This window comes from Canis lupus, chromosome 25 (assembly GCF_003254725.2).
Source record: "Canis lupus dingo isolate Sandy chromosome 25, ASM325472v2, whole genome shotgun sequence".
Taxonomy (NCBI): Eukaryota; Metazoa; Chordata; class Mammalia; order Carnivora; family Canidae; genus Canis; species Canis lupus.
Genome location: NC_064267.1, coordinates 47,044,717 through 47,064,711, shown reverse-complemented (window position 1 = coordinate 47,064,711; position 19,995 = coordinate 47,044,717). Strand labels below are relative to the sequence as shown.

Below are 19,995 nucleotides of genomic sequence, written 5' to 3'. Positions count from 1 at the left end.
AGGTTAATGATCGGGATGTGAAGAGGGGGACTTGTTTACAGAAATAGCGTGCAATTTAAAATTTACAAGAGATTTAATGCCACTGCTTGGCAATCGCTAAAATCAACAGCCCAGAAAACAGTGACATTAAGAAAAATATTACAGTTATAATCATCCCCAAATAAGTCAATTAGTGTTAGGGCACGAGCTTGCGATTACTTGACCCATTTGGCTTGCACTTAAGTGAAAAAAAATGTCCCCCTATTATACCAAGATCGCTGGATTGTGACCTATTTTGCATCGTACGCCTTGTACACCAGCCTCCCTTACAAGCGCTTGGGCTGACGGTGGTTTTCCTTTGCCTGGCATCAAAATAATGCTGACCCTTGACATTTGTAATCATAAAAAAAAAAAAAAAGGCAATTTATAATTGTGTTGTTCAAATGAAGGTGGGAAAAATTCAATCTGCTATTATACAAAAGCAGTGGCGGCTGTCTACGGTGGAAAAAGCAACGCAAGTCAATTTGTGAACTTTGGCACCAGGCGACCTTTAGAAACACAACAATATACTGAATTTACAAGCAATAGCAGCCCATGCAAATGACCCGGGCCTGGCTGCCTCTGGATTAGAGCCGCACACAGCATTATGGAGTATGCGTCCACAAAACAAATTAAGACTGTTACTTAAATGTCACGGCACACTATTGTATTTGGCTACAGATCATTACACCTGATACTCACACTTTTAAAAACTGTAATAACTTGGGAAATATTACATTGAGTGCCCGCATGTATAAAGGCAGAGGGGGAAAAAAAAAGAGGAGAAAATAGGTTTCTGAAGTAATTTAAACATCGCTACTCTAGGACTGAAGCGAAAGGTCAAAATTTAAGTAAGCTGAAAGGAACACGGATGGCGAAAGCAAGCACACGGACGGAGATGGAGGCGGCGGGGATGAGCCCGCGGACAGCGAGGGGCATGCGGCTCCGGGCGGCGCGGCGTTACCTTCGGTGTTGGTGCTGCTGCTGCTGTAAATATTTCGCAGGCTACCAACACGGTTTAGTTTCCAAGCCTTGCGTTTGGCTGCATCCCGAGAGCAGGGGAGGGTGGGGAGGGGGGAGGAGAGAAAACAAAAAGGAAAAGAAAACAAATGAAAAGGGGAGAAAAGAAATGTCAAAGCAGCTTGTGACGTCAGCCCCCGGCCCGGCCGCGTCCCCGGGAGGCGGGTGGGCGTCCCCGGGAGGCGGGTGGGTGCCGGGCCCTCGCCCACCCCCACCGCCCACCGCTGTCCCCCTCGGAGCTCAGGAGGGGGCGGGGGGGCCGGCCAGCCAGCGTCGTTAGGTTTGCACAAAATCAAACAACCAGGCAAGGAAGCCCATGCATCCCTCTGGCCCTGCGGGTTGGACACGGGGCTCCCCCCAACGGTGCCACGCCGGCTTCTCCTTGGCCAGCGGCCACGAGCCCTTTGATTTTTGGCAAAATGTTGGGAGCGTGTCACATGAAAAGATGCCCTGGTGGTTAGCAGGTCACGTGTGTGTCGCAGAAGGCGGGTCTCGAACGCCCACCGCTGCCCACAAGGAGGACGCTGCTCCCCAGACCTGTTCTGATCTGACAGTGGCGGCACCGGCAAGACTGCCAGCATCCTGCTGCCGGCAAAGGCCGGGGTGCCTCCTCCTTCCCATTGGGGTGCTAGAGGCTCTGAGTGGAGCTCTGAGGAGCCCGAAGAGCGCCCGCCTCAAGCTCTCAGCTCAGCCCGCGAAAGCATCCGAGAAAAGAAAGACAAATAGCGAGTTACCCACAGAGGAACCCGGGGTTTGGGAGTGAAATGCAGAACGAATTTCAGTGTGCAGTGACTGGGGTCCCCGACCTCATGAGGCAGGCTTCCCCAGGGACATGTTCTCATCTCACCTGTCCCCCCAGCTCATACACTCAGGACTGCAGACACCTGGCTCCTGCCAGCGCAGAGGAGACGTTTCATAAACAGCGAGGAGCTAAGTGGGGAGGTTCTTGCGGTGCAAGTCTTCACGCCATGTAGCTGGAGATGCAGCCACAGACCGGAGGGCTGGGGGGCCCCCCTCGGGCACACACATCCCCGTTGGTGGTGGCCAGTCACCCACGTTCCTGAAGAACGTGCACACCGGACCGCCCCTCCCTCTCCATCTCCACCGCCAGGAAAAGAAAGTGGTCAAACCTGCCAGTAGGCCCTCCTTGGATAACTGTTGAATGCTGGTAGGAAAGAAGAGCTCACCTGGGGAAGGCAGGTGCGTGCACTGCCACACGTGTGTCTGAAGCTCACCTCGGAGAACCAGGGTGACCCTGTGGCTCACAGACTGATCCAGAAACAAGGTACAGGCTGGCGAGTGATCCCTCGCACACCAGCCACTCCTGACTCACGACAGGCTGGTTGTTCTCACCTGCTGCCTGCGGTAGTGCTAGAGCCCAAGTACTCAATCTCGAATGGCCCGGGGTAAGCTCTGGGTGTGCCCAGTTCTGGCGGCCAGCGCACGACCCACAGTGATGACCAGGTCGTCCCCACGAGGAGTTGCACTGCACTACTGATCGGAATCTCGAGCACTTCGGTGCAAACTCGATATATTTGGAGGGAGGATATAAGGTACATGCAAGAAGCGGGGACGTTTAAGGAAGCAAGTGCAACCCTGAAACACATCCCGTATATTCAGGATACAAATTTTATGTTAACGATGAAAGCAAAAAACAAGCTGTAGCTTAGCTGTTACCTGATTTAAAACGAAAAGAATAAGCCAGAACTCAAACGCCTAAGAAAACCAACACATAATTTAATAAGGAACGTAATCTCTGCAGTACTGGGCATTTAAGGTCGGTGATGCAGCCCTTCCACAGGAGATGGGTCTGAATTCAACCTTGCACGGGTGGAGATGCTCCCCCACCCCCCTCCAGGGTTATGGACCACCTCCGAGGTACCTGTCCCAGGTAACATCCCACCTGGCAAAGGGAGCTAGCTGCAGGTACCCAGCAGCGCAAACGCCGAGACCTCAACACAAAGCAGACCAAACTGGTCACAGCTTTCAAGTGTTTAGAAGTGTTCGATGAATATTTATCCGCTTCCTCAGGTATAGCGGATGCTTTCGTAGAATTAATTGTGTGTTTAATTATCCCAACACATGAAGCTCTGGTTTCTTGGCCCACGTTTCACAAGTTCTGGAAAGTAGTAGCCACCAAAGAGGCCACAGGCTCCTCAGCAGACAACTTACCGCCTTCTCAGACATTTACATATAAATAGGCAGAGTCTAGGCTGGGCACCTCTCTGGCAGGGAGGAAAGCTCTGGTGCAAACCTCTTCCCTCGCCTGCTTTACACCTTGCATTTTTCATGCTCTGATCGCCCATTACCGTATGGCTGTATAAGCAGGAAGTGAGCTAACAGCCTGGTTTTCTATTAACCTATTGATGAAATAATCAATTTTAATGTGTAAAATGTCATGCCTCTTTCTTCCTCTTAGACAAATGGACTTTTTCTGGAGGATACCAAGGTCCTGATACGTGCATTTGTCTCCTGGGGCATTGATTGCTCTAGGTCCACTTGTTCAGAAGCTTCTCAAAGAGAAAATACAATCGTATTATCATCGATAAAATCTCCAGTTATGTGTGGTGCTGCTGCCTGGACTCCCTTCTAAAGGACACATAGAGGCTCCAGCAAGCCGCCGCAGGAGCATGACATCCTGCTGCCACAGGCTGGGCACCTCGCTCCGCGCCACCATTACACACCATGCCCACCTCTGCAATAAGTGGTGATGCTTGAGGGCTTCAGGAGGACTAGTTCTGACCTCTAAATTTTCTGGGTAATCTTTAATTAGAATTTTTTTTTTTTTTTATTTCAGGGATACAGTTTCTCCCATTTAAACACAGGTTAGGGGATCCCTGGGTGCTTCAGCAGTTTGACGCCTGCCTTTGGCCCAGGGTGTGATCCTGGAGACCTGGGATTGAGTCCCATGTCGGGCTCCTGGCATGGAGCCTGCTTCTTCCTCTGCCTGTGTCCCTGCCTCTCTCTATGTCTATCATGAATAAATAAATAAAATCTTTTAAAAAATTAAAAAAATAAACACAGGCTAACTTACTTTGATTTTTGTGACTAGTGTTACTCGTCACAAAACTACTTTTTGAATGTCAGAGCTTCACATCACTTGGACAGAAAGGCAGCAGCGCGTGAGCATGCCATCGGGGCTCTCCATTCTGGCTGTTGTGCTCACTGGATACGCAAGTCTCTTCTCTAAACAGTTTGCAGTGCTTCCCAGAGCTACTTAAACGGTGTGATGTCTCGGCACGGTCTTAAATGTTGAGAACACAAACGCAAATCTCAAAGGACACACAACCCTCCAACATGTCATTTCAGACGTAATGTGAACTATCAGCCCCAGATGCAGATGGTGAGATGGAGCTCTTTTCGGTTTAGCCTGTGAGTTATGGGACTTTCTGAACCCCAAAACTTGGGTCGGCAGGTGAGCCTGGGAGCCTGGGGAAAGGCTGCCAACGCCAAGACAGCCCTCTCCCCATGAGGGCAGCAAAACGGGCACCATGAGCTCAGGGCGAATGCCAGACCGTTATGTGAACACCATGGCAGGAGGCGGTATATGGGACACACGGCTGAAGGTTGAGAATTAAAACAGAGAAGGACGTGGAACTCATTATTACACCAGTTGGAACGTGTTTCGTAAGGATTAAAAGGACCAAACTTTTTAAAAAGACAGGGTAAGACGGCAGCAGGGACGCATCCTCCGAGCTATACTAAAAGTTGAGTGCCTTTTGCTAACAGCGGCATTGTCAACTCCCCCCTCAAAGTGACAAAGGGCCCTCTGGCACATGAGCCCTGCAGTTATCATTAGCAAAGTGAATTTATAAGGTGATCTTTGAGTTACAAAGAAAGGTGAACAGAGGTGACTGGTACCTCTGGTACCCACACCCTGATGTTGACAGGTGTATTGGCATATGCACTCCGGATGTCTACTGACATGGTCCCCCCACGGAGGGGGAGATCCACGTTCGGAGGTGACGGATTTTCTTGGGGAGTGGGGGGACCGCACTGGTAGGCGGGGCAGGTTGTGACCCAGCCCACTGGGGTCTCGAATGCTGCTTATCCGGAGTCGTAAGTCCAAAGAGAAGAGAGGCTAGCATAAACTTCAACTCGCAGAGTATCTCTTTAAGGTAAGGCCTGATAGTTCTAAATGATGAATTCTCTGTCCACCCGGGTGTCCAAAATGAGGCACGGTGCAACACTCGACTCCTAATTACTAACAGACAGTCACGATCTTTTCAAAGGAGAGCGAGCGAAGGGGAGAACGTGCAAATTATGGCTTTTTCCTAAGTCAGAGTGGCTGGAATCATTTAGAGTTAACAACTCCCAATTATGACACATCTCCCTATTTCTGCAAGCTATTCCTTTTCATAGGAGTTCACATGATGACCATGAGGGACTCAAAAATTTTATTTTAAAGGAAAATTTGTTATTTTGTTGCTCTAAGCAAAAAAAAAAAAAAAAGTAAAAATAAAAAAATAAACCTTTTCTTTTTTTTTTTTTTTAAACTGCAGCATGTGAATGGATGGCTGAGAACTGATCACACGCAGATTTTCCAACGAGAGAATCTTCCGGCTAGCTCTTTATAAGTGGAATAAAAATCCTCCGCAGTCTGTTGGCATGCTCAAACGAGCAGGGTTTCATCCTGAACTCTTCCTCCGTCATTGCACCGGGAGACCACAGACCTATATTAATGTCAGCTCCGGTCTCCTCCTGACAGCACTCTTTGTTGATTAGATAAATATTCCTCAGATAGCTGATTAAAAAATGATGCAGCCGTGAGGTTGTATGTCCAAGCCCTGCCTGCCATGTTGGATGTTCAAGTGCGCCTGAATTACATCCCTGGCGTGAGCTGACCGGGGCGGCTGAACGAGGCTGGCGGTAGCCCTCAGAATCAATTATGAGAACTAATGGGATCTTTTTTTTACCTACACGGAGGAAGGGGCTGGGCCGGAGAAGGTGTGTCACTCATTTCTAAGAATGTCTTGTCTCCTGATGAGATGAAGAACCCCCTCCCCATTCCTACGAGGGATTGTAAACTTGGACCTCTCAGAGAAGCCAAATGATAGCCTTGTCAGATAGCACCGCTCCCCGTCCACACCAGGCGCGTATTTTATTTATTTTTAAAGATGTCATCGGTGTAAATGCCACTGGTGCAGAGGGGAGTGCCCCTGCTCCTCGGGGCCTCGGGGACCGGGACACCGGATAAAGAGCATCCCCCCCCCAGGGGCCCCCCGTGGGCGGGAGTGGGTCTTGCTGGGGTTCTGTGTCACTTCCAGTTTAGCACGCCTGGTACCCCGTGATCTTTTGTCGGCGGCGATTTCATTGTGAGGTTAGAGATTGGAGATTTCTTTTGTGCTGGCCATTTGAACGTTCATTTGCTCAACGAGACTGTGTAAATGTTCTGTTCTCTTATAAAAAGGCAGTGTTTTTTTTTTTTTTTTTTTTTCCAGAAGATGCAACCCCGAAGATTCCTACGCGATGTGAACTCACTCCTTTAGCTGTGAAGGGGCTTGACATAACGGTCGCTTCCCAGAGGCTGCCACACAGAGAAGTAGTCACGTTGAAACGTCCATTAAAAAGGCCTTTCAGAGGATTAAACAAAACCAGAGGCCAGGCAAATATAGGACATATGTTCAGGAAGCAAAAAGAACTTCGTCGTTACCAGTTTCCAGCAAGACTGGCGTTCTTTTCGTAATCGGGAGCGCCAGGACTCGGAAGATAAAATACCCAACTGAAGAAAACCCGGAAATTAAGTCACTGACCCTTAATTAGACAATTTTAATTCAATTTCCAATAATTCACAATGGCTTTCTTTACAGCAAATACCATTTCAGTAGTGGTGGCTTCTTTAACGCCGCTAGGAGTTGCAAGCTGCCGAGGGCTTCTGCATAGTGGTTAATGCAGATGCACACAGAAAATACCATTAACCCCAGAAAACAGTGAAAATAAAAACTAAGCGAAAGCTCCGGGATGCGCCATAAAACCAGAAGTTCCAATTAGGTGGAGAGCTGGCTTTCCTCGTGGCCTAGAAACACACTGCGTTGCAGAGCAAGGGTTCAGGTGCACCCAAAATTAATTGGGTATTTCAGTACGATGCCAAGAGGATGACTTTTAACAGTGACTAAAATAAAATAAGAGCTGAAGCCGCACACACCTTTGTGATAAATCCGTATGTAGATTTTGGGTCTGGCACTTTCTCAGATGGAGATGAGAAACAGGTCAATACATAACGTTAACTTCTTTCCCTGTCTTCATGGAGCAGCTATTCATTTTGAGGAGGAAAGGCTTTGTGCGTGTGTGTGTGTGTGACTTGACAGGATATTACTGACAGTGGGACCCGAGAACAGACAATGGGCATGAAGTGCCCTGCTGGCTCCCAGCTTTTCCTAGCTCTAGTTACTCCGTGAACGGCGTTTCGTATTACAGGACTGGATACTTGGCATTCCAAACAGAAAGAAGCAAACCGAATTCTCACTTAAGACAAAAAGAGGTTCGAGGGAGTTTTTCCAAGCTGGATGATGTGTGCGAAATACACCTTTTGTGAGATCGGGTCAGCTGTGTTCCCACACGGGCAAGCAAGGCCGCATCTCCCGGCCCCTCTCCGAGGGCCGGCCCTAGAGGGCCAGCCCAGGGCTCGGGGAAGCGGGCGGCAGGCGAGGGGCCGGCCACGCTGGGAGGGCGGGGGAGGCTGGGCACGGGGCCACCCTGAGCTTCTGACCACGGGAAGGAGTGATAATGGGAAACATTCATCCCCCGCCTCCTACCCCCGCTTTTCTTCCTTCATTTTAATTTCTCAATCTCCTCCAAGAGAATGTATGCAGGCTGTTCTTTCGATTTTTTTCTTTTCTTTTTTTTTTTTTTTTACTCAAAATCTTTCTCAACAATTCCAGAAAAAATAGTTTTTTAATAAAACTTTAAATTGCGCTATCAGATTTCAAAGGCGATGACCAGTTAAAGCAACTAATCAAAGGCATAATTATTTAATGACGGCTGCTCGCGCTCCCTCGCAGGGCTGTAATTGAGGGTCTGTGATCACTGGACCACCAGCCTCCACAATGGCAGACGCCGCATTTGATCTACCATCTTTGTAGTTGACTTCCTACACCTGCCCGAGTGAAACGGGACACTTCAGGGTTATTCCATCCGTCACAGTCCCCTTCGACGTGGCCATCTGAATCCGAGAAGACCGGTGAAAATGTCTTCTAGGAAACATTTGCAACCTTTGGCATTTAAGAACTCCTCCGGAAATTCCCAACAGAATTCCGATCTGTAGCTCCAGAAACCACAGAAGCTAAGATACGTGGGTATCTGTGTAGCCAGCCGAGGAGGAAGATCAGTGTGGAAAACACAAGAGTTCTAAACTTTTGATTCTTCTTGCTATCGTGACCCGCATGCCTTGAAACACTGGCTGGCTGCTTTCCGTAAAACTGCTTCCACCGTAGCTCCACAACGTGGCAGCTCGCCCCTTGGCTGCTTTGCGTGAACAAGCTCACGATTATCTCAGGAGGGCCCGAGAGAGGGCTGTACTCACACAGCAGAGTAACAACAGGGGTCTCATTCCTTTCTGTAAGAGTAACTTAAATACACCAACTTTATTCAGCCTTGAGCAAGAACATACTGGAACACTGCTTCCATATTATTGCAGAAACAAAGCTAATTTCCCATTAGTTTAATAGTAAGAACGGACCATGACCAATCTGACTATCCTTTCCATCGTCCTCTTAAAGTTCTTATCCATGTATGTGCACAGTTACCCCAACTCACAAGTATGGCTTCTACGGACACTGATATTACTTCTGAATGTAAGGCGTTAGGTTGACCATAGTTTTCAAGACTGTCCTTCCTAACAGCTGCGTCGTGGAGCTAGCACATATATCGTATATATCGTAGTTGTGTCTCATTGTTAGGCATATAGTTATTTCCAGTTTCACGCTACTAAAAATAGTATCTTATTTGACTTAATATAGATACAGATGGTCACATACAGAAATGCTTAGAGGTAGGTGTGTACACACACACATACACACACACGTCGCTCTTCTCTGCGGTATCTGCTGACACAGCCCAGGAGACTGGACGACCAGTTGTTACAAACAAATCCAGCCCACGGCTCTCGGTTTCAAATACCACACTCCAACAAAAAGAACCGGGTCTCCTTGGAGAAGTGGCTCATTCTACAACTGGGGCAGGAAATGCATAGAGTGAGCCTGGGGCATCTCCTGGTTCTAGGAAGTAAGGAGGCGCTAGGACAAACAAGCAGACCCACCCTACGTTGCTGGGGGAGTGTGTGTGGGGTGACAAAAGAACCTGGGAGCCAACTGGAAGGACTTCCAGAGGCTGAAACTGGAACATTCTGAGCACAGAAATAAGCAAAGTGGTACTGGATTATAACCTAAAGTATATAGGAAATATCCAAGAGTCCATGCAGATGTAACAAAATAAGCAAATAAATAAATAAATGAGGAGAAGAGGGCAGCCCCGGTGGTGCAGCGGTTTAGCGCCGCCTGCAGCCCAGGGTGTGATCCTGGAGACCCTGGATCGAGTCCCACTGGGAGCTCCCTGCATGGTGCCTGCTTCTCCCTCTGCCTGTGTCTCTGCCTCTCTCTCTCTCTCTGCGTCTCTATGAATAAATAAATAAAATCTTAAGAAAAAATGGGGAGAAGAGTCGAACCTCCCACAAGGAAGAATCCCAAATAATTTATGTTGATACATGACCCTAGAGGAAGAGGAGCTTAACTCCCCACTCCTCAGTGAGGGCTGCACAGAGGCTTCTCAAAAAGGGCTGTGTGGACTTGGGGAGGCGATGGGCGTAACTTCACAAAGAGCCAACCTGAGAAACACAACCTCAAGCCAGTGATGACGGCAGCATTGATGGCAGTGGCAGTACAGTCCCTTGATGGGGGTGTGATAAAAACAGCACTTAAAAAAAAAGACTTTATTCATTTTGAGGAGGGGAGCAGAGGGGGAGAGGGAGAGAGACAAGCAGACTCCGTGCCAAGTGCAGAGCCTGATGTGGGGCTCGATCTCAGGACCCACTGGAGGTCACAGCCTGGGCCAAAGTCAAGATTGGGATGCTTAAGCAACTGAGCCACCCAGGCATCCCCAACACATGGCACTTTATCTCGGGTCTTCCTCCTAAAACCACAGCCCCAGACTCATCCTAAGAAAAACATCAGATGAATTCCAAGAGCAGAGTGTCCTACGATATACCGATCAATCTTCCTCAAAACTCTCAAGGTCATGGAAAACAAAAAAAGTCTGAGAACATGTCCAGGAGGAGCTTAAGGACACAACAGCTACACGTCACACAGCATCCTTAATGGCATCCTGGAACCGAGAAAGCAGTAGGTAAAACTATGGAAATCCTAAACAATATAGACTTAACGGGATAGTGTATCAATAGTGGCTCATTACTACACCATGCTCATTAAAGACGTAAATAACATGGGAAATTGTTGTGCACATGTGGGCACGTGTGTGTGTGAGGGGAGAGGTCATTTGGGAATTACCTGCCGTATCTCAACTTTTCTAGAGATCTCTAGAAACTCTTCTAGAGAAGAAAGTCTATTAAAAATACTACAAGAAGCATCTTTGGGCAGAAATGGGAGTATTTTTCTCCCAGTAATTTTAACTGTTTCCTCAGAATGAAGCTCCATGAAGGACATTACCAAGGGAAAGGATTATCCTGTAGCTTGGAATATGTACAGAGGACACTATTACCTCATTGTAAGACATCACTTATTCTCACTAAACTTAACGTTTACAAATTAAAGACCATTTGCAATCATTGTGTGGCATGGAGAGTGTGTGTCACACATGCTCTGCAAATTCTTAACAACCTCAAAGCCTGCTGCACCTGGCAGTTGTGCTGAGAAGCGCGGTTTAATTTCTGATTGTGAACGTGAGTCTCAGGATGTGTTTGTGAACTGATGCTCTGTGGAGGCAGCAACTCACCAAGGCCAGTGCTTCCGGATACGATGCTGTCTCCTTGTATTTCGTTTGGAATTAGGAACCTTGAAATTACATTTTTTCCCCCTTTAGTGAGTTACAACATATATTTAACAAAAGTGTCCCTTGTTTGAACAATTCTCCAAGTTTATTTTCAGGATTAACTTCTAAGAGTCCGAAAAGGAGTTCGATCCATTGAGAGAAAAAAAGTCTCCCCCCACCCCCCGAATTTAGACCTTTGCTTGTCGTCAGCACAAGAAACTCACCTTTTAACCAAAAGTGAAAGAGTTTAATAAAATTAATGACCAGGGTCATTTCAGGAAATTCAGGGAGACCCGTGCAAAGGTCTCTGCTCTGGAAAAGTCTGAACCCCAATTCCCAAGGGTCAGGAGACAAAAGCAGCACCTTTTCTTAAACAGAGGAATACTGAGAAAGTTATGCAGGAAAGACAAGTTTGTAATCACAAGTGCATCTGCAAAATATTGTCCCAAACAGATATATTTTACTCAGGCCTCAGACATGAGGTGCAATTGGCTATTCTCACTGAAGCCCATTTCCTCTGTAAAAACCCCAAACTGCAGAAGAAAGGAATGCTAAAGTGGCTCATTCCCCAGAAGAAGGGAGTTCACGGCCTTCTGGTTTCCAACCATCAGTTTCATGAATGAATGTGGAACATATGAATCTGTACCCCATATGCATTATTTGAGGGGGTTTTCTTTTATTATTTCTTTTTTTTCTAATTCTTTTCCAGAAAAAAAAAAAAAGATATTTTTTAGAATATGCAGGACGTGCAAACTGCCGAGAAAAAAGTATCAGGACGGCAACGGGCTGCTCCCTTCAGAGAGGAGACGTGGTCACAGGGACTGGTGGGTTTCCGTGGGTCAGTGGCCGAAGCGACCAGTGTGGTGAGCGTCTGCTGTCTTCCCAGGGGGCACACGGACGAGGGAAGGTAACGGAGAACAGGGCTAAGGAGGGAACCAAGGCTGTGCCATCTGGCAGAGGCACAGGTGGCCACGGTCCCCTTCCACCTCCACCCCACGGCTGCCACGAGGGGTGAAGGGGACTCGACACCGAGAGGGCCACAAAGTCAGCCTGGGCACACGGCGGCATCCTGCCCTTACCGCGTACGTGAGATCGACACTGCTCCAAGTATCCAGGTGCCCGGGAAGGAAACCTCGGACGGCACACACAGGGTCTCACGCACACGAGGAAGACGGGAAGGGAGGGCGGAGGAAGGGATCTCAACGGACGGGCCTGGACTGGTTCGATCGACGGGGGAGAGCAGACCCTCCCAAAGGAGCGGCCTGGGAATGTTCCAGTTTGCCAGTGCAGAGGTTTTTACTGGTTACCTCGGAGGCTGGCTCCACCGCGGAAGCTGGAGAACTTCTCCAGATTGCTGCTTCTTAATCGGCTGGACAACTTAACAGGTATCAACATGTGACAAGCCACTAATCCCTATCGTGTGCAGTTATCTCGATGTGGATGCTATGGGGACTGAAGGCACGAGATTCGGTCATGGCCCTTGCAAAAGTATACTACACTCAGGGGAAAAAAAAAAAGAAAACACAGATCAATCTTAGGATGATATGGAAATATTTTTCAAAGTAGTGGAGACACAATTCAGAATGACTTCTAAAATTATAATATTTTAAAAAGTCTTGGGGCATCTGGGTGGCTCAGCCGGTTAAGCATCCGACTCTTGGTGTGGGCTCAGGTCACGATCTCAGGATCGTGAGACTGAGCCCTGTGTGGGTGCTCAGCACAGAGTCTGCTTGAGATTTTCTCCATGTCCCTCTGCCCCTCCTGCTTGTGCTCTCTCCCTCTAAAATAAATAAATAAACCTTAAAAATCTTTACTAGGGGCACCTGAGTGGCTGTCAGTTTAGCGACCAGCTTTTGATTTTGGCTCAAGTCTTGATCTCAGGGTCGTGGGATCAAGTCCAGCATCCGGCTCCGTGCTGGGTTGTGGAGCCTGCTTGGGATTCTTGCTTTCCCTCTCCCTCTGCCCCAGCCTCACTTGTGCGCGCACTCTTGCTCTCTCTCTCTCGAAAAAGTCTTCACTAAAGTCTTCACACATACACGTGTACACACACACACACACACCCCTCCACTCCCAGCCAAGTAGAGCTCCAGCAGAATAATCACGCAGGGTCTCCATGACACATATATAAATAAACTGAGCTATTTATTGCCTCTTCTATGTTTAGCCAGTGGTAGAATTATATTTTCTGATAGACTGGAACCGAATGAAAAAAAAAAAAGGCAAAGATCCCTCTCTCGGTGGTCCTCAGTTTAATAAAATAAGCAGGCCCCTTCTGATGATCATGATTTGGCAACATTCTAGAATGACTCTGCTTCATGTGAATCACAGTATCCGCGCACACCGACTGCTGTCTAGGGGGGCCCACACGTGGACTGTGGGCCCCCGGTGTCTCCAGAGGGTCGGTTACCTGCAGGCCTGGAGCCCCGGCCCCGCCCTCTCTCCTCCCTCCAGGTGAGCTGGGCACTGGACCGGGCAGCCAGAGGGCCCTGCCCCGCAGGCTCCCGCGGACGTCGAGACTCAGGTGCGAGCTAGAACACCAGCACTTCACTTCTCTAATCAAGACGGCTGACATTTAAATTAAAAGGCAAAAGCATTTTAAGTAAAACACCCAGTGGGAGGTCAAAGCAAAAGGCGCACCTGTTTGCTGATCTCACCGCCGCAGTCGGAAGGAACGTGTGTCAAAGCGTGAGCGGAAATCAGGAGGTGCACGAGAGACGCTATCTGTGACCTGTCAAGTGGCAGTGACCCAGCAAGGGGACGGGCGGGAGCAAGGGGCCCGGACCTCGGGGACGGACGGGGCCAGGCGGCGGCCCAGCCAGCAGCAGCCCTGGGCCGCGGCCCGAGTGACAAGGGCTGGCTGCTAATCGTTGATTGAATAATGAAACTGAAACAACTGATAAAAGGTTTCAATCCTGAGAAAAATGATTTATCGTTTTTCAGTTTACTGGCACCGCTATTTGTGTGACAAACGGCTGGCAAGCCCCCCGTTAATCTCCGCACACCTCCAAGCCCGACGTGCTTCGGCTCGCGCAGCCAGATAATCAGCAAGAGCTAATAACCCCGCCGCGTGGAGGCTGTGAGGGCGAAACACCGGTGTTTTATCAAGGCCCATCTCCGAGTCAATTTGCACAATGGATTTTTTTGGGTGATGGGCAAGGGAGAGAAGAGATCGGGGGAAGAGGGAAGCGCCAGGAGAACAAAGATGGATAAGCCTCGCGGAGAGGCGGCGACGGACGGAGCGGGCAGGAGCAGGGGGCACGCGGACTTCCCATTGGTCCGGCGAGTTCGGAGATTTTCTCAATGGCAGCATCGGATCCGCAGCGTCCCAGGGCCCTGTCGAGGCTGTTTGTCATCCGCCAGCCAGCCTGCCTCGTGTCCACACCACGCGAGCCTGCTGCGAGACCTGGGTCTCCCCTCCTGCCCCCCACCTGCCACGGGAGGGGGTAGGGAGCGTGGCTTTAAGTGAATTCGAGGTTTCCCTTATAAACAACACTCAAAATGACACGTGTCTTGCCCCGGCACCATCTGCTGAGGCTCATCCTCATTCGGAGCGGCGTTTACTGATGATGAAAATCAAATGCATTAGGGCAGCCCGGGGGCTCAGCGGCTTAGCGCCGCCTTCCGCCCAGGGCCTGATCCTGGAGTCCTGGGATCGAGTCCTGCGTCGGGCTCCCTGCAGGGAGCCTGCTTCTCCCTCTGCCTGTCTCTCTCTCTGTGTCTCTCATGAATGAATAAAATCTTAAAAAAAAAAAATCAAATGCATTCAACATACTCTCTCCCTGAGATGTTGACGTAACACGGAAACCAACACACCCTGGCGTTTTGAGCCTTGTACTCCTGCCTCACGCCTGTGTGTGTGTGTGTGTGGGGGGGGCGGTCAGAATTAAAGAAGAGAACGCATGGAGTGCAATTAGCGGATAGCTCGGCAGACAGTAAATAACAAATGGTAAATATGACGAGAATTTGTCTTTCGAGTTTCCAAACAGTAAGAAGCAAACCTCCGTTTATAATGTTCTCCCAAAAATCAGTAAATGCAAGATGTACATAAGCGCCAGCGCTGAAAGGCTGCATCCTCTCCAGCCACTATCACGCGGCAATGAAAAAGTCGGGGAATGGTCCCAAGCGTGACCTGCTTTCGGGAATACAGAAGGACACGCGCGTGGAAAAGATGCTAAATGCAAGGGATTCAAGCAGAGGTCGGCATTCTCTAAGATCACCTGAAATGAGAAAATCCAAGTGCAGAGTCACTAAAAAGGACACCTAAGAGAAGTGTGTAGTATGATTTCAGGTGATCCATAAAGTGAGCCGTAATTCCCGCCTGGAGCTCTATGGGAATCGGGGGCTGGGGGCCACGGGGCAGGCGTCTGTACCAGAGTTGTCCTGGGAGTGCGGCCTTCCAGAGCTGAGCAAACACCCAGGACCTGTGTGCCGCTAGGAATGTTCTGGGTTTTCACGTGGGTGAAATCCCACATGCTCACGAACTCCCAAACTAGCAGGGAGGAGGCGTTGGGACATCCCCGGTGCTGCTGGATAAGCAATTAAAACACCGTACTCCCGAGGCGCCCGGCTGGCTCAGGAGGTGGGGGCGCTGAGACTCCTGATCTTGCAAGTTGTGAGTTTGAACCCCACGGTAGGTGTCGAGATTATTTAAAAATTTTCAAAAAATCTTTAGAAAAACAACACTGTACTCTTTGATTTAAACATTTCCCAAAAATGTGTTCCAGAACAGAATGATGGTCCTGAGGAGTGAACAAGAGTTTAGACAGGTATGGTCACATGTGCCTGGTGTCAGTTTAGGTTAGTGAGATGAGGACTTTATTTTCCTTCTTTTAAAGATTTTATTTATTTTGAAAGAGAGAGAGAGAGAGAGTGCATGGCGGGGGGGAGGGGGTTGGAGCATAGGGAGAGGGAGAAGCAGGCTCCCTACTGAGCAGGGAGCCCCTTGTGGGGCTTGATCCCAGGACCCAGGGATCATGACTTGAGCCGAAGGTGGAGGCTTGACCGACTGAGCCCCCTGCCAGGCGCCCCTTGTTTTCCTTCCTTTAAATGGAGGGCTTCCGAGAGCCTTCAGTCTGCTGCTGTACATCTAAAACTCCCAACAGGGAAACAAGACCATGCGATGCTCCCTAAACTTTTTTCTCCAGAGCATCTTGGTGGATTCATGCTCCATAACACAAACTTTTGGGCTGATGCCACGTAAAACCAACCTGCACAAAAGGAATACCTGGGAAAACCAACTGGCACTTCCACGTGGGCCCACGGAGGTTCTCTGCCTCCTTTTCCTGGTGAACCACACGTCTACTGCACACCATGCATGCGCGTGCATGGTGCTGGGCTTTTGGGGGACACCAGCAAGCATCAGATTCGTGTCCTGTCTTTTGGAGGTTTCAATATAGTTGAAGGGCAAGACTAACCCGTGTGGAGTGTTTCTAACGAACGCATTATGGACACAGGACGAGCTGCCCCAGGCAGAAAGTAACTGTCACCCCAACAGTGTAGAGTCATGAGGGAAAAATCAGTGTGCTCCCCTCGCTCCCCCCAAAAGGGTCAGCCTTTCTAACTGCACCGCTGGAAACTAGGGGCGCTCCAGACTTCCTGCTGCCAATGCAGAGGGAGAACAACCCCGCCGGAGTCTCTAAGACGCAGAGTCCATGTTAAAGTCATCTCTAGACCATTCGTAGAAAATCCACACCTGTAAAGTAAGTCATGTTTCTTCGCTTCTAATGCACTTTTGCCACTATTTTAATTAGGGAATTCTCAATGTCTTTTTTTGGGGGGGTGGGGGGTGGGGGGAGTGGACTTCGGATTTCCAATGTTAAAGGCAGCCAGGACGGTGCAGCCAGCCTTTGGTTTGCCTCTGGGGCCGGACAGACTCTGTGCAGGAGGCAGCGGGTGGCGCTCAGCTCAGCGGGAGATCTTACCGGAGAGGGGTGTGAGGGGTGGGCCCTGAGGCAACAGGCCCCTTCTGCGTGGAAATGGGTCCTGTCCCCGCCAAGGGGCTACAGGGGTGGCCGCTCTGCCGTGGGCAGGGGAACAGCAGAAGGCAGGTGCTCTGGGTGTTGGGGACTCAGCCTAAAAATTGTGGCCAGTGCTGTTTAGAGGATACGCTCTGATGGCTACTGTCCACATTTGAAAAAGCGCAACTGACCCAGGACCCCTCAAGTCAGGACCTAGAGGTGCCCTCGGCCCTTCTGGGGGAGCCCAGAGCCTCTCCACATACACTGCAAGTGATGTGGCTCCCAAGACACTACTGTGGTATAAACAAACCGAATCCCCAGGCAGAAGCGAGGGGCAGGCTCTGTCCTCCGTGCTCGGGGACTCCCGATGGTCACCTCATTTCACAGGTCAGAGCACTGACGCGAGACGGATGAGGAACCCCGGCCTGGCCACGCTGCCCGTAAGAGGTAGAGCCGAATTCAAACCCAGCAGGCCCGGCTCCTACCTGCCTGGTCCCGCGACTTCCACCATCGACCCTCTTCACAGACGGCCACCTCCTGCGGGCCCGATTCGCCACGTCCTTTGCAAAAAAAAAAAAAAAAAAAAGCAAACACAACCGCGGAGCTGGCACCTGAGGGAGCGGAGCGGGATCTGGGCCTTGCCATGCTTCCCGCGTCGCTTTCACAGACGGCGAGATGCTAAGCGTCTCTTAAAAGTTTGATTCTGTGCAGAATCTTTACTCACCCCCACCCCCAACTTGCAATTCAGTTAGACGTTATAGGAGACGATCACAGCAAGAGGAACATTTCCTGAAGTCGGAGCAGTGAGTAGAAATAAAGCCCTTCCAAGAAATAATCCAGCAAAAGACAAATTTCTCCTTCGTTAGAATAAGGGGTTGCAGAGGGAAATGCCTTAATTACCCGTGGAGCAGGATGACCTCATGTGACTGTCTTCATCTCAAGAGCACGGGTAAGGGGAACACCACCTATTAAGGGCGTGTCTTTCTCCTACTGTTGGAAAACTTCTAATGCCATTCATCCAACTCTGAAAATAATTCCATGCAGAATAAAAAACTTTTTTTTTGTTTGCATTTCATCTTCTTTACCTTAAGCCGCTAAAGTGGTACACAGAAAAACTGTCATTTTTCTTGAGCATCCCTTTGGTGGGTCTCTGGACCACCTTTAAAAACAGTACAAGTTCTGGTTCCTAGAGCTGCTTGGCAAGGACACACCCCATAATACTGGAATACAACTGTATGTGGGGAACAGGCTAGGAAATAAGAATCTATTTCTGTATTGACTCTTCTATTAAAGAATGGAGAGAGAAATATATAGCAACTCTCAAAAATTAAATGAAATTATTTCTCCTGTTACTTAACCACGCTGACCCCGGGGGACCTGCGGCTCCCAGCCTCACCTCCACTGGGTCTCCTGAGTCTTCCAGGCCCCTTTGCCCATCACAGAAAATAACCCTGCCCCCTGATGGTCCTGAGTCCTCCTGCCCTGCTTTACCTCGTTCCGCTGCGTTGATGACAACCTGACGCATCATGTATTCATTTGCTACCTGTGGCAATTTTTCCATAACGGGAACAGCCATATGTGAGGTTTGTGTGCTCTCCTAGGACCCTGCCATCCTCCAAGCAAGAGACAGTCTATTTCCTTACCTGGAACCAAGGTGGGACGCTGAGACCGAATTGACAGATTACAGTAGAACAGACACTGTGTCCTCGGAGGCTCAGGCACAGGAGGAAACAAGGCTTCCTCCTGGCTGCACAGCTCCATCTCCTACGATGCTTGGTGGTCACCACGTCGGGAAGAAGCCCTGGCCACGTGGAGAGGTTGTGTGCAGGTATTCCGGCCGACAGCCCCAGCAAAAGTCCTCACAGGCAGCATCAACAAGCGACAAACATTCCAGAAGTTTCCAGCCTCTGGACTTAAGTCTTGTAAGTGAGGCCCTAGACACTGGAGCACAGACAAGCTGGACCCTATCCTAATACCTGAGCCAGAGACTGCAGGGAAGCCTCTTTGGGGACACTGCTCTGGGGGGCAGACACCGCACCTGTTGGCCTGGGTGGCCGGCGGAGAGGAAAGGGAGGGACGATGAGGGCTTTTCAAGGGGCACGATGTGTCCCAAAAATAGCAGCTTCTATTCAAAAAGAAACTGTGGTAACAAAACAGGCATCTATACTTGAGCTTTTATGGGTCTGAAATTTGATTGAAACCAATAAAATAAGTAGGATAAAGATAAAAACAGTATAACGAACGGGGGATGCATACAGCAGACCACGTGGGGCAGTTTAATGATAAAACGCTGTAAGAACGTCTTCTGGGGGCGACCAGGTCCTGGGGTGAGACCACATGTCTGCACCTTGTGACGCTGGTCCTACATGCGGCCTAGCTGACCTTTCCCTAAATGTTAGTTCTGAGCCGCATGTGTGTCACCTGCAGCAGAGGCTCTCTGGGGCCAGATCCCCCCCGCCCTCCATCTCAGCTCTGAATCAGACATCGGGACCTTGTCCAGGGAGCTGGCCAGGTGGCCACTCCTGCTGCTTCTAGGCCAGAGGAATCAGGTGGCTCCCTTGCCTGTGGCACCCACCTGACCCTCCCACGCCTCCAGGCCTTTCCTGTGGGGACAGACGGTCATGTACATCTCTGATCCTCCCATCCTTGAGGCTGTGTCCCCACTATACCCCCAGAGGCTGGCACGACCCGAACTCTCCAGATCCTGTTCCTGCACCTCTCACATCTCCCCCGGCGGCCCAGGGACTCCTGTATGTTCCACATCCTCGTGATCACATGGGGCCCTCCTTGCCACTGCTTGTGGGCACAGGATGTGCACCCTCGGGCCTTCACTCTGGAGGCTATGATCTTCCAGCTCCATGTATCCTCCCTGATGGCCCACCCGTCCCTCAATGTGTCACCATGTAGCTGCGGACCCCACTGCTCCTCAGCTCATCTGTCACCTACCCGATACACCAACTGAGATGTGGTTTCACGAATCAGGATTTCAACCAGGACCCCGTGACCCCTGAAAGGCCAC

At 49.9% G+C, this 19,995-nt stretch overlaps 1 protein-coding gene across 20 annotated transcripts in view; it reads right to left on the bottom strand.

The window, feature by feature from the left end:
- Positions 1–19,995, bottom strand: part of AGAP1 (ArfGAP with GTPase domain, ankyrin repeat and PH domain 1) — a 533,006-nt gene that overhangs the window by 97,828 nt on the left and 415,183 nt on the right. For 10 of the 20 annotated variants that reach the window (XR_007405993.1, XM_025463529.3, XM_049101379.1 and 7 more), the window contains one exon: positions 983–1,060. The exons of the other annotated variants lie outside the window; for them this stretch is intronic. Coding sequence is in view for 9 of the 10 variants with exons in the window: in XM_025463529.3 (XP_025319314.1) it covers positions 983–1,060 (78 nt within the window). In the remaining variant the exon portion in view is untranslated. The remainder of the gene's footprint in view (positions 1–982; positions 1,061–19,995) is intronic. 20 annotated transcript variants of the gene reach the window in all.